General features: G+C 39.2%; 5 protein-coding genes across 5 annotated transcripts; 3 read left to right on the top strand and 2 right to left on the bottom strand.

The window, feature by feature from the left end:
- Positions 1–29: 29 nt before the first annotated feature.
- LOC111861916 (histone H3) lies at positions 30–535 on the bottom strand. The gene has a single exon (XM_023846918.2). The coding sequence runs from the start codon at positions 473–475 to the stop codon at positions 65–67; it is 411 nt and encodes a 136-aa protein (XP_023702686.1). The 5' UTR covers positions 476–535; the 3' UTR covers positions 30–64.
- A 232-nt stretch (positions 536–767) lies between these two features.
- LOC111861989 (histone H4) lies at positions 768–1178 on the top strand. The gene has a single exon (XM_023847042.2). It carries the CDS (start codon positions 815–817, stop codon positions 1124–1126), a length of 312 nt encoding a protein of 103 aa, XP_023702810.1. The 5' UTR covers positions 768–814; the 3' UTR covers positions 1127–1178.
- Positions 1179–2840: 1662 nt separating this feature from the next.
- LOC111864712 (histone H2A) lies at positions 2841–3275 on the bottom strand. The gene has a single exon (XM_023852217.2). The coding sequence runs from the start codon at positions 3245–3247 to the stop codon at positions 2873–2875; it is 375 nt and encodes a 124-aa protein (XP_023707985.1). The 5' UTR covers positions 3248–3275; the 3' UTR covers positions 2841–2872.
- A 280-nt stretch (positions 3276–3555) lies between these two features.
- Positions 3556–3927, top strand: LOC117282155 (histone H2B). Its single transcript, XM_033750657.1, has one exon. The coding sequence runs from the start codon at positions 3556–3558 to the stop codon at positions 3925–3927; it is 372 nt and encodes a 123-aa protein (XP_033606548.1).
- A 3562-nt stretch (positions 3928–7489) lies between these two features.
- On the top strand, positions 7490–10897 carry LOC111864652 (myotrophin). Its single transcript, XM_023852087.2, has 4 exons — positions 7490–7663; positions 7767–7877; positions 9694–9777; positions 10620–10897. The coding sequence occupies exons 1-4, from the start codon at positions 7595–7597 to the stop codon at positions 10704–10706; spliced, it is 351 nt and encodes a 116-aa protein (XP_023707855.1). The 5' UTR covers positions 7490–7594; the 3' UTR covers positions 10707–10897.
- Positions 10898–13443: the final 2546 nt, after the last annotated feature.

Raw genomic sequence — 13443 nt, 5'->3', positions numbered from 1 at the left:
ACCTCCTCCTTTACGATTCTGATGGTGGCCCTGAAAAGGGCCGTTTCTTGGTTTTTTTCTCCCCTTATGCCCGTTCACCTCTGATGCGTCTAGCAAGCTGAATGTCCTTAGGCATGATTGTAACGCGCTTCGCATGGATAGCGCAAAGGTTGGTATCTTCAAAAAGGCCCACTAAGTAGGCCTCGCTAGCCTCTTGCAACGCCATCACTGCCGAACTTTGAAATCTCAAATCAGTCTTGAAATCCTGGGCAATCTCACGAACGAGGCGCTGGAAAGGCAATTTACGTATGAGCAGCTCAGTACTTTTCTGATACCGTCGTATCTCCCGCAACGCAACTGTACCAGGGCGATAACGATGTGGTTTCTTCACACCACCAGTAGCAGGAGCACTCTTTCGCGCCGCTTTAGTAGCCAACTGCTTTCTTGGCGCTTTCCCTCCAGTAGACTTACGCGCCGTCTGCTTCGTACGAGCCATATTACCACAACACTACTTCTCACTACACAGCAGAACTGTCGAACTTTGACTGAATTCAGGGCACCAATTTTGCTCACTTTTATAGGCATTGGATCTCAAGTTTGCTCCGCCCTATTGAGGAGCGAAAATCGTATTGGACAAGAGAAACGTACTTGGCCAATTGGGATTGACGACAATCTATATTCGCAAGTTTGCCCCGCCCCACTGAGGAGCAGAAATCTGATTGGGCAATTGGAATAGACGACAGACTATAAGAGTCGGGGTCTGGGGTCAGGAAAATTTATCTCCCGGAGATTATCTGTAAAGTCAGAAGTAGCTTGAAGTCAGAGGTTGCTGAAGATGACTGGTCGTGGCAAGGGTGGAAAAGGTTTGGGTAAAGGTGGGGCGAAGAGGCATAGAAAGGTTCTGCGGGATAATATCCAAGGCATTACGAAACCTGCTATTAGGCGTCTGGCTCGTCGTGGCGGTGTGAAGCGCATATCTGGCCTTATTTATGAGGAGACTCGTGGCGTGTTGAAAGTCTTTCTGGAGAATGTTATCCGCGATGCCGTAACATACACTGAGCATGCAAAGCGGAAGACCGTGACTGCAATGGATGTGGTCTATGCTTTGAAGAGACAGGGCCGTACTTTGTATGGCTTTGGAGGTTAGAGGCTTCATATGATGGGCGCGTAACATACGCAGCACAAACGGTCCTTTTCAGGACCAACAATTATTTCAAAGGATGGTTTGCTGTTTACAATTAAATCAATACATCTTGTTCTGATTGCACTCTTATTCTACAACGGATCGATCGAAGTGATGGTAGTAGTGTGCGAAGGGTGTAAGCAGAACTACGGTCTCTTTACTGTAGGGGGTCTTTGAACAACGGACAAACTTATCCCGTAGCGAAACATTTTGCGTAAGAAGAATTGGCTGTTGCTGCTGCAAGCGCTTGTCCTTGAGGAACTAGCAAGACAAGTCACGTCGTTTTGCCACACCCTCCGGTTTCTCTTTCACCACTACGTGGCCGTAGATTTCAGTCTGCCCCAAGAGACGCCGTACGTAAATTTACTGCAATATATATATATATATATATGAGACAAACTCCGTCTTAAGTCCAAATATATTGTAGTCCTTCCCTTCCTCCACACTATATGTTTCGGCCCTAAATGGCCATCATCAAGTGTGTATTTTTACGTAGCTGCTACACTGCCCGTAGTTTAAAATTTAAAATCACCAGTCTTTCCAGTTTGTATGAAATCTCTGTTAACCTACACGCGTCAATTTGAATTCTAAAATTTGCACTTTTTTAAAACTTCAATACAAATTAAAATGTCTATAAATCTTCCACGTGTGTGGAGGAAGGGAAAGAGAAAGGACTACAATAAAATTGTTGCACTTAAGACGGAGTTTGTTTCATATATATTGTGTGAGTGTAACTGGATGCTTAAATATAATATTACTGCAATTTGTTTCAGCAGGTCAGCAATATAGACGTTGGCTGACTTGAACAGCAGCTTGGGAAATTCTACCAATTTTTACCAAGTTCTCCCTAGCATAGATCACGTCACATTACGACTGACAGACCGTCTTGGTGTCGTGCCGCAGGTCGAGCAAAAATGTTTCGACGTTCACGAGCGATACGAAGACATTTGGGGCGCCCCCTCTGACGATTGGTCGGGTCTGTAATTTGTCAGTCTTAGTCTATTGTCAGTATTGACATATTTACAATTTAATTCTAGTTTTAATTACTATTTCTATGTACAATATATACAAGCCTGTCAATCCAGGCATTGTACAGCCGAATATGCCCTATTTCTAGTATTACTTGCTACAACGGCAATTGCTGTTAAATAAATGCATAGGTTGCTTCACACTGTACGTTAGTATTACAATTTAATATCAATTACATTGTGAAGACTACAAAAAAAAATTTATATCACATTTTCTGCAATAAGGTGTAGCAAGTGAACACAAATTAGCCCCCCCCCTCCGAACACTCCTTTTATCATTACGGAGGACCAATGAGACAGTCTACACTCAAAACAAAAACAAGGCCATGGGTCCCGATCCCAAGAACGGCCATGCCGGCTTATTGTCGGCAATAAGCTTCTACTCTGCTCTAACTGACCGTCAGTTACACCACTTTTATTTTGTTTAACGAAATTTTGACAAACAGTGCAAAAGGTTATAGAATCATGTAACGAGGAAATAAGGAAACATTAGGGTACATTCGTTCTCATGACAGCGAACTCAATTTGCGCTGCTCCGTTCATGGAACTCAGGCTATCGATAGGGAATCGCAGTTTGCATCTCCCTGGTATGCCATTTTACCTTACACCGTGCATCAAAACGACAAATACCCCTACACAAGTTGGGGCCCTTATAAGGGCCGTTTTTTGTCAGAATATCAGATTAAGCTTTCTTTTCAGTCTTTTTTGGCAATAGAACAGCCTGAATATTAGGCAAGACACCACCTTGTGCGATCGTAACACCAGACAGAAGTTTGTTTAATTCCTCGTCATTGCGAATGGCCAGCTGGAGGTGACGTGGGATAATTCTAGTCTTCTTGTTGTCACGTGCAGCATTGCCTGCCAACTCAAGAACTTCAGCAGCGAGATATTCCATTACAGCAGCCAAATAAACCGGTGCACCAGCACCTACCCTCTCTGCATAATTACCCTTACGCAGAAGCCTGTGAATACGACCCACCGGAAACTGTAGTCCAGCCCTACTGGACCTAGACTTTGACTTTCCCTTCACCTTGCCGCCCTTTCCGCGTCCAGACATCTCTCACACAATATGTAACAGTATAAGAGTACACCACAAAATTTTTCGATGTCTGGCAAAACGTGTCCTTTTGTTCACTTGGAGGAGACAGGACCTAGCCAATCAGAGAACGAGTTCATCATTCTTTTATATCAACTGAGCGGCAGGTCAATCGAACCAATCAGATTGAGAATCGAGACGTTTTACTAACGAGCCAATGAGGTCGAGCATATGAGTTCACACTCGTAATAAAACTAGGACGTTGCGAAACTTATAACGTTAGTGTGCTGTTGTGTACGTGTGTGGAGTTACAAGATACATTCAGTGGTATGCCTCCCAAAGCGTCTGGCAAGGCTGCAAAGAAGGCCGGTAAGGCGCAGAAGAATATTTCCAAAAGTGATAAGAAGAAGAAGCGAAAGAGGAAGGAGAGCTATGCTATATACATTTATAAAGTTCTGAAGCAGGTGCATCCCGATACCGGTATCAGTTCGAAAGCTATGAGCATAATGAATAGCTTTGTTAATGACATCTTTGAACGAATCGCGGCTGAGGCGTCTAGACTGGCCCATTATAACAAGAGATCTACGATAACTAGTAGGGAGATTCAGACCGCTGTACGGTTATTGCTGCCAGGAGAATTGGCGAAGCATGCAGTCAGTGAGGGGACGAAGGCTGTTACAAAGTACACGAGCGCAAAGTAATCTGATATAGTGACAAAAAAAACGGTCCTTTTCAGGACCACCAATATTTGTTTGGAGTGAGCATTGGCTGACTTGTATATTCTGATCAATTAGAAAACTACTTCCGATATATCGGAAGCCAAATGCTATTGTAGGACTTTCTCTGTATGTGGTACATAATGGCTATTTACATTAAGCGAATCTTAGTTCCCGTTATAATCTTGCGACATTTGGCTCTAAATCATTCCTTTTGCTAATATAGAACCTTGAAAGGAGGACTACAGCGTGTGATTTTAACACGAACTAAGTAGCAATTTTAACAATTTAATATAATTCTAACATGTATCAGACCGTGTCTCACGGTGTTGTCGCTTCAGATTTACTTATACTTCAACCCTGAAGATAGGGGCGATACGTTCCTCCGAAACGTCGGTTAACACCACATATACACGGTGCCAAAGCCCAGAAGACTGCTTTCTTCATAGTCACCGCCGTGAAAGCCTCAAATCTTACAAGGTGTATAATGTTAAAAAGTTGAGTGGTGAATGGAAGAGCTGCAATATTGACGGACGATAAATATTGGACGTTAAGTTGAACAATTGCAACGGAATGCTGAAGTACAGAATCAATATGATTTTCTTTAGAAAATTTATGAAAACGTATTAACATTGCTAAAGGAGTTGATGCTGAAATTACGTCGCGGTCATGTAAAGGGTATCTTGTTTACAATATCAATGATAAACTCGTAATTGATAATATTCAGCGATTTGTCACGATAACATTTGAGAAACCATTGTGATTAAGATTTGAGGCTTTCAAGGCGGTGACTGAAGANACGTTACTCCGAAACGTCGGTTAACACCACATATACACGGTGCCAAATCCCAGAAGACTGCTTTCTTCATTGTGATTAAATCCAGCAAGAACTCGTACATTTTGTAAAAGCTTAATTGTAATGCCATGAACTGTAATCTAACAGAACAAGAGTGCATTAAGCTGAACAGCTGATGTATCAACTGGGACAAAGATGCAAATGTTATCAAGCTTTGTGTCATGTATAAACAACGCCAACAACAAAACTATGTAAAGCGATACCCATACTCCAGGAGAATTGTAAGCAATAGCATTAGACTATTTCTGTTATACAATGATATTACAGAAATAGTCACTATGAGATAATATTTAGCATTTGAAAGAAGAACACGGCAGACAAAGGAAATCTTGTTTCAATAGTATAGTGGAGCTTAAGTTCAAAATAAGTTTCTTATATGTGATCAACTGTGGATGACGATGTTATCATTCACTGCACAGCAGTTTCTTTTGCTGCACTGCAACTGCTTGTCACCAGGGTTACTTTCTCCAACTTATGAAACATCTAATGATGCTCATATGACTAGTTGGCACACATGTTTAACAGTAATTCCATAACTGCTGTCAATTTCCAGGGTTGGTATGGGCAGGACATTATAAGGGAAAAATGAAGCAGCATTACTTTCCTAATGACTTACTGATGAGTCAGTATCTTCATCTTCCTCTCTGTGGCCCTCTGCCTGGCTGCTTCAGTCATCAGCGGTACAGCGTGCTAGCAGGATCAGTAGTACAGGATAACCCAACTCTTCCTGCCCATTCCATAGCCCTAACCATATTGTCTCAAAACCCTGAAATAATTCATCAGTAAACATTACAAACATGGTGTAGGTGCTACATTGTGGGGTTACGTTTAATTCAGACACTGGCTAAACTTATTTTCTTCGTCGTATAAAGCAACAGAAAAAGAAGCCATTACATCATGTACTAAAAACAGACATTCATTCATTTATTTATATTCCATGAATCCTTACATGGCTGGAAGAACAGTGGATATAGTAATAGTCAAAAACAACAGGACAAGTCGCATCAATTATATAAACACAAATTAATTATACTTACTCCATAACAATTACACATATTATCAAAGACAAATCACAGTGAGTAAATCATTAACACAGTTATAAATATGTATGTAAAAGAACCCAACACACTAATATGACACAAGACTACTATAATGAAACATAAAAATATACTACTAGGCATCCAGCGTGTAACTGACCAAGATCATTAATTAATATTGAAGTTAAAATATTCTTTCAATGAGTAAAATGAATTTTCATCCCTTTGGTACCTATCTTTGAGATAGGATTTTATCAATGCATTGGCCTTACCAACTATTCCATAAAATCCTACTTCAGGTAGACAGATATTGACACAGTCAAAAGCTTTCTTCAAATCACAGAAAATGCCACCCACTAATATTTTGTTATTCAATACATTTAATATATCATTAATTAATTTATGTGAGGCCATTTTTGTAGATGAATTACTCCTAAAACCATATTGTTCATTTGTTGTTATGTTGCTACTCATTATATGTTGGTGTAGTCTCGCATATATAACCATTTCAACAACTTCTGAAAACGATGTCAGTAATGATATAGTTCTATAGTTAGTCATATTTGCATAATTGGTATTGATCTTGTCAGCTATTGTTCCAAAATTATTATTAATAGAATCTGTAATCACATCATGACCATCAGTTAACTTCCTATAAATGTTTAAAAACTGTATACCTTCAGTATTAATTTTTCTACCTGTGTCTGTAGCTCATTTAATAACACTGGTTTTCTCTAAGTACTTAGGTTTCCCCTGCCAATCTTCATTCCACCAATTGCTCCACAATCACCCTCACCTATCATCTGGGGCTGGGACAATAGGCCAGAAATTTTAGCTGCTAATACGCGCTGTACCCGTAAGTATTTTTTAAAAATTGCTGAATATGCCCAATATTATAGCCTGCCAGACCCTCGGAGAACTGTCCTCCCCTAGCAGAGCAGAGTAGTACGCAACACGCAAGACGGCTGACTCAGCCTAGGCGGCCTAGGCTTCCGGTGCATCGGTAGCGATCGGTAAACACGGCACAAATGCATCGTAATCTGACAAGTACGCAGCTGGGGTTGTACAAACCTCTGGTACAAGCGGTTCCGCGTACACAAAAAATGAGTAATTCGGCAATTTTTAAAAAATACCTGCAGTGCGTATTAGCAGCTAAAATTTTGACAGTGGATTTTGTTGTGCGTACTCTTGAAGTGAAAAAAAAAAAGAATCAGGACAGGTTTCGACATGTCGGATCGGACCATTCCCTTGTTAGTCCCACCCCACTAGCATTAAAAATGCTATTGTATCTTCGTGTGCACCCCATATACCAGTACATGAAGTGCCACACACATAGATGATTGTTTTGTGTTTTCTTGTTAGAATCTAAGTTATTCTCAGCTAAAATAATACACCCCGCAAAGTGTACAACACTGCATACTCCTACACATTCTTCCATTATTTTCCAAAGAACGGAGCCACATGTGGTACAGTACATCCAACAACTGCTATTGGTACTCTTACTGAAACTATTCTATATACAGCTGTATGAAACTTAGACTGCAAAAGTAAAACAAAATATTATTTTATTGCTAATGTGAGTAAAGTAAATTTACATCTCGTCATAGTTCTCGTATGTAACAACATTATTCATATCTCCGTGCTATTTCATATTGTTGGTACGACTGTGATCACGTTTGTAATGGATGGCTGTTGGTTGCAGTGGTTGGAAAAGTAGAATATTAGATTCGGAAAATATTAGTTATTTTTAATTGACAATATGAGCGAATTGGTGTGGGGTATTAAAAATGGTGACTTAGATCAAGTCAAAGATATTGTTGAACAGAAGGTAAATTGTGGTGACGTATAACCCCGGGCGCATTGAAAATGCGAAACGATGTTAACGGCGTTTATACTGTGAATGTCGGTTTATTTTATTTCACTTGTTTCAGGAGATAGATGTCAATAAAGAAATTGATGGCCGACCGCCCCTTCATTATGCTGCAGATTATGGTCAAGGGGATGTTATACAGTACCTGCTGTCAAAAGGAGCTAATGTGAATGTATGATGTACCATAATCCAAATAAGTTTTAATTCCGAAAAATTCAGTCTGCAGGGATACAACGCCGAATTTCCGAATAGTCTGTTCAAAGTCAACCGACGTTTTGGAGGAATATGTTGCCTCCATATTGAGGGTTGAAGAGAAAGCCATGCAAGGAACCTGCATGAAGCAGACAGAATGCAGATTTTGACCAGAGTACACTGTGATATATCCCAGAATTCAAAACTCTTCATCGTATTTTATGTATCACTGTTATAACACAGTATATCAGTAAATTTCCTGCTTGTTTGTTGCTTGCCCTATTCTTAGTACTGGAGGTAACATGTTCTACCAAAACACTGGATGACATTCAGTGGACTACAAGATGTTATATCCAGAAAATAGAACATGATATGTGTTTCAATTGAAAGTGATTTCTGTGTTTAGGTTGTTATTTCTAAAGTCTGTGAAATGAAATGGAATAAACCTAGATGAACTTTGTATGAGATGAAAATGGTGACCTGATCACAGATTCTCACAGTATGTTAAGTAGATGGAAGAAATATTTCTTTCAGATGTTGAATGTAAATGGGACTGTTGTCTGTAGGCAAACTGAAACACATAGAGCCAAGCCATTAGTAGCTGAGTCTAGTTATTTTGAGGCCAAAATTACTTTTAAAAAGTTTGGAAAATATAAATCACCATGTATTGGGGTTAGATTCCAATAGAATTGATCCAAGCAGGAAGTAAAATATTTATGTTCTCACATCTAGAGATGTGGTATTCTGTTTGAAATAAGGAAACAACATATTCTTACACCAATTTATAAAGGGGTACAAACATTTAATTATCAAGGAACATCACTAATACCATGTAAAATATTCTTTCCAACAATTTTCTGTCAAAGTTAACTCCCTACATAGATGAAATTATTGTGGATCATTAGTGTGGATTTTGACATAGCAGCTGAACTTCTGATCAGCTATTCTGCATTTGTCAGATACTGGAGAAAAAAAAACAGAGTCTGATGAGATAGTCCATCAGCCATTTAATGACTGTAGGAAGTGCTGTACAACATTCCCATTGAATTTGGTCCACCCATGAAACTAGCTAGAATTGTCAGAGATAATTTATCGCTATTGCTTTTAAACTTGGCTTCAGTATATGCCATTAGGAACTTCCAGGAAAATCAGGCTTTGGATTTGAGAGGACAAATCACTTTCTGATGTATGCTGATAATGGTAATTTATTGGGTAGAAATATAAATACCATACATGTCACTGGAGTTAAAATTTAAGGATAGCTGAAGCAGTTCATAAAAAATCTTGAAATCCTGAGGCTGGAGAAAATTGCATGAGCAACTTCATAATCTGTACTTTTCACCAAATATTAATGATATGATTAAATCAGAGATGATATGGGTTTGGAATAGAAGAGTTGAGAAACATATTTTAGATGTCTTTTATATTTAAAAAAAAATATATTGTTGCATTATTGACGGATGCTTTAATAACAAGGATTTGCTTAGTGGAGTTACTTGCACATGTGCAGTGGCCCAGGTGAAATCCTCAATCAGGTCATATGGAATTTGTGGTGGACAAACTGGACCTGGCACAGGTTTTCTCCAAATACTTCAGTTTCCCTTACCAATTCTCATTCAACTGAATATGTTACACTCATGTGTTATCTGGAGTTGGTACAATAGGCCCACTAATGGCTGGTGTACCAAGTGGACTCACTCTAACTCCACCCTCCAAATTAAAAGAAATTACACATGTGTGCATACATGTAATGCATGGATTCATATTGACAAGTAATGCACATTTTTTGTTTTCAGGCTAAAGATAAACATGGAATTAGTGCTCTGTTAGCAGCTATTTGGGAAGGTCACACAGATTGTGTGAAACTACTTCTGGAACAGGTAAGTCAATGAAGATCTGTTGGATTCACTTCCAGAATAAACTGTGTCCACTCAGATCAGTTGCGTAACTATGTAAAAACATTATGACCGTGCTTCTGAACACACATCATAGTTGGCATAGTTATTACAGTGGAGTACTGAAGTAGTTCCCTTGTCGTTCTTTGTGATGTTTCATCAAATGTTCAGTCTGAAGAAGAGCATCCCTTCTAGCACCTTGTGAAGTAAAGTTGGTACTTCCGACTTTTTGATTAACATGTATCCTTATTTGTGAGTATTCAGTGATGCTTCCAGTATTGAGACTGTATAGGATCAGATTGTAGGGTGACATGAATTGGAAGGAACTGGTCATGGCCTAGATAAGGTACTCTCCTAGCATTTGCCTGGAGAGACTGAAGAATACATGAAAAATCTGCCAGGATAGCTGGTGACCTGGCAGAGATTTGAACAAAGCTCCTCCTGAATACAAGTATAGAGTTTCACCTTTAGACCAAACTGTTCAGTGCTTGATATTTTGTCAGCAAGTTTTGTTTTGGTTTGTATTTAACAAGATATGATACATATAAAAGTTTATGTAGGTGTTCATGTATATACCTGACCTTATTGTCCTGTATGGTCACTAAGAGGCACATATTTACCACATAAGGTGTTCTATCATTTTCCTTTGCAAAGTGAACACTGCCCCCCTCCCTCTTGCCTATAGGTGTTGACAAGCAAATTATTCCTGATGCCTCATTCACATTATCAATTCCAGTTGACACAGCATGGTAAATAACCAAAGAATCATTCAGTATTTGTATCATTGCTTGGAAGAGTATTTCCTGTTATGGAAATTATTTTTATAGGGAGCAATGAAGGATGGCAGTGCACCAGATGGTACAAGTTATGTGGATGCTGCTGAGAAGGAGGAGATCAAGCAACTTCTGAAATGAGAAGAGAAGATAACATGTTACTTTAGCCATTTTGGGCTTTGTTAAAATTGTTAGGCTTTGTGAACAAAGGAATGAACAAATAATTTTCGGAAATAATGTCTCAAATGGTGATAACTGGGTTACTATTAATTTTTTAAATTTGTTGCTAGCTTATCACATCAATTCAATATGTTGTATGAACACTACTATAACATACCATTACGTGTTCTATGAATACTCATGTTATAAAATAAATTGCAGAGATGTCCTCTCCCAGCATGTGACTGGTAACTTGAACTTTGGGCTAGAACTAAGTTACGAGTAAACTAATTACCTCCAACCCTAGCTATGCTGCTGATTTTCAGGCTCAAATCCAGTATTACAGTCATCATAAGGTGCACTGGGGCATGGCATAATTTATGGTAGTCTTGTAGTTTCAGTGATCCACCCAAAGCAGTGCGTAAAGCTTTATATGAGGACATATTTATGTGATCTGTTGAGTGCATTTCATTGCAGGGCAACCAACATAAACACAAACCTGATGCAACTGCTCAATATTCAGCTAGTCTGTTTCCTGTTTTGTGTGTTGGCTTGTGCTGTATGAGTTCTTGTTATGTAGTCATATTTATTATATTGCAAGTGTGAGATGCCATGCTGCCCAAGGGGTATGATCAGATCTGTCCCAGTTATAGACTATATAAGGTACATAAAACAAACTGTGTAGTGGTACTTATTTTTTCATATGTCATACTTTTGTTAAGAACATCTTCACAACCTGTTTCTTGTTGGCCTAAAAATTGATGGATCAACGAATTGATCGAAATAAGAGATGGATAAATATAGAACTATTTTTTATGTGTTTAAAATAAAAAATATATATCTAGGTAATATTTATCTTCCTATATCTGTCCAACTTTTGATTCCCATGTTATAGAGGTGGAAGACTGTCCTGGATAGATGTAGTCTACCTGCTGTGTACGATAATCCTTCTAAGCTTCAGCATAAGGCTGTAAATATTTGTAGTTTGTTAATGAACATTTTTAAATGCTTTTTAAAAAGTGCTTGTTGCCACCCTCTAGAGTTGGTGTTGAAATTCTGTGTAATTGTTGACTTCTGCAAATTCAAAATATGAAGATGTATTATTTGTTAAATATTAAACTTTCCTATCTAGTGTTTTATATATACTGTATTTTCTTTTAGTGTCAGGATGTCATATTCAAAAAGTTTGTAATTAAAAATACTAATAACCTTGACTAGAAATAAATTTATTATTCTTTTGGAACACTGTGCACCATTTTGTTTCAAAACCTTTCCAACCATTCAAGACAGTGGCCAACATTAGGGATGTCTTATGGACCATTAGTTCTGTTTATATTTATATGTATATACATAGTCTCCCGGGTGTTTGGTGCCATACTTCAGGAGCGTACTCAGGGTTCCCTATAGAACAACTTTGAAATAGGAACCCATGTCTGCAAACGTAAAATAGCAGCACTAGGACAGCATTTAATATTTTGTTTAAACCTGGCGCCTCAATGTCGAAGACCATGCACAGGCATATTACCCCCTCCAAACTCTTTAAGACTCGCCTGCTAGAGTAGATGTTGGAATTGGCACCCTCTATTTTCAATGCATGCATTACATCTACGAAAGAGACATTGGCGCACCCTTTAAAATATTCCAGGTGTCTCACGGATCACGTCACATGCAACGAGTATTCTGGCCAACAGCTCAAATTCATTATCCACAGGCGTGTCGTAGATCAGGCTTTTCACATGGCCCCAGATGAAATAGTACAGAGGTGTCAAGTCTAGGGATCAGGGTGGCCAATGGACTGGGCCTCCTGTTCCTATCCAACGACCATGAAAAGCAGCATCCAGGTAGTCTCGTGATACAATGCTGAAGTGTGCCAGCACTCCGTCATGCCGTATCCACATTTGCCTCCATACAATCAGTGGCACGGTTTCTAGCACAGTTGGAAGGATACCTTCCAGGAACACCTTGTAAAAGGGCCCATTGAGTCGCAGTGGTAGGAGGAAAGGCCCAATCAAGTGATTGCCAATGATGCCTGCCCAGACATTGACAGAAAATTGTGCCCGGTGGTAAACAACTACAGTAATTAAGATCTAAAAGTTTGTGATGATGGTAAATTGTTACAATTAATATGTCTGGAGATAGGGGCTAGCTGTGTCTATTGGACCCAACTGAGTAGGTTTTACCTGAAGATGGGGACAGATTCCAGTTCCCGAAACGTTGTGTTTTAATAGAAACTAGACGGTTTTTAAAGAACAGACAAGATGATGGATAATGTCCAGCAACATATTAATTGAAACTACACTAATGTCAGGATTTTGGTCAGCCCAAATGTGGCTGTTTTGACAGTTGAACCAGCCATCCCTTGTAAACTGCACTTTGTCTGTGAATAACACGTGATTCAGGAAGTTGGGTTGATGTAAACACTGGTTCAGTTTCCACTGACAAAATTGAACTCGTGGTACAAAGTCAGCTGGACCTACATCATGTACTCGCGTTGGATGATATGGATAAAATTCGCGGTCGTGCAAGATCCTCCAAACACTTGATTTTGATGTCCTCACAATCTTGGCAATGGCACGAGTGCTGGTGGATGGCTGTTCCTCTATGCAACGCAGTTCGACATTGAGGCGCCAAGTTTAAACGAAATGATTTTGAATGCTGCCCTAGCGCTGCTCTTTTACGTTTGTGGAGATGGGTTCCTATTTCAAAGTTATTCTATAGG

This window comes from Cryptotermes secundus, unplaced genomic scaffold, assembly GCF_002891405.2.
Source record: "Cryptotermes secundus unplaced genomic scaffold, Csec_1.0 scaffold1894, whole genome shotgun sequence".
Classification (NCBI taxonomy): domain Eukaryota; kingdom Metazoa; phylum Arthropoda; class Insecta; order Blattodea; family Kalotermitidae; genus Cryptotermes; species Cryptotermes secundus.
This window is presented reverse-complemented; position numbering and strand designations above follow the sequence as displayed.

Excerpts from the sequence above, each read along its gene's own strand:
- LOC111861916 (XM_023846918.2), bottom strand. The coding sequence starts at position 475 with ATGGCTCGTACGAAGCAGACGGCGCGTAAGTCTACTGGAGGGAAAGCG.
- LOC111861989 (XM_023847042.2), top strand. The coding sequence starts at position 815 with ATGACTGGTCGTGGCAAGGGTGGAAAAGGTTTGGGTAAAGGTGGGGCG.
- LOC111864712 (XM_023852217.2), bottom strand. The coding sequence starts at position 3,247 with ATGTCTGGACGCGGAAAGGGCGGCAAGGTGAAGGGAAAGTCAAAGTCT.
- LOC117282155 (XM_033750657.1), top strand. The coding sequence starts at position 3,556 with ATGCCTCCCAAAGCGTCTGGCAAGGCTGCAAAGAAGGCCGGTAAGGCG.
- LOC111864652 (XM_023852087.2), top strand. The coding sequence starts at position 7,595 with ATGAGCGAATTGGTGTGGGGTATTAAAAATGGTGACTTAGATCAAGTC. Across the intron at positions 7,664-7,766 it reads AAGATATTGTTGAACAGAAG|GAGATAGATGTCAATAAAGA; the intron begins GTAAATTGTGGT and ends CACTTGTTTCAG. Across the intron at positions 7,878-9,693 it reads CAAAAGGAGCTAATGTGAAT|GCTAAAGATAAACATGGAAT; the intron begins GTATGATGTACC and ends TTTTGTTTTCAG.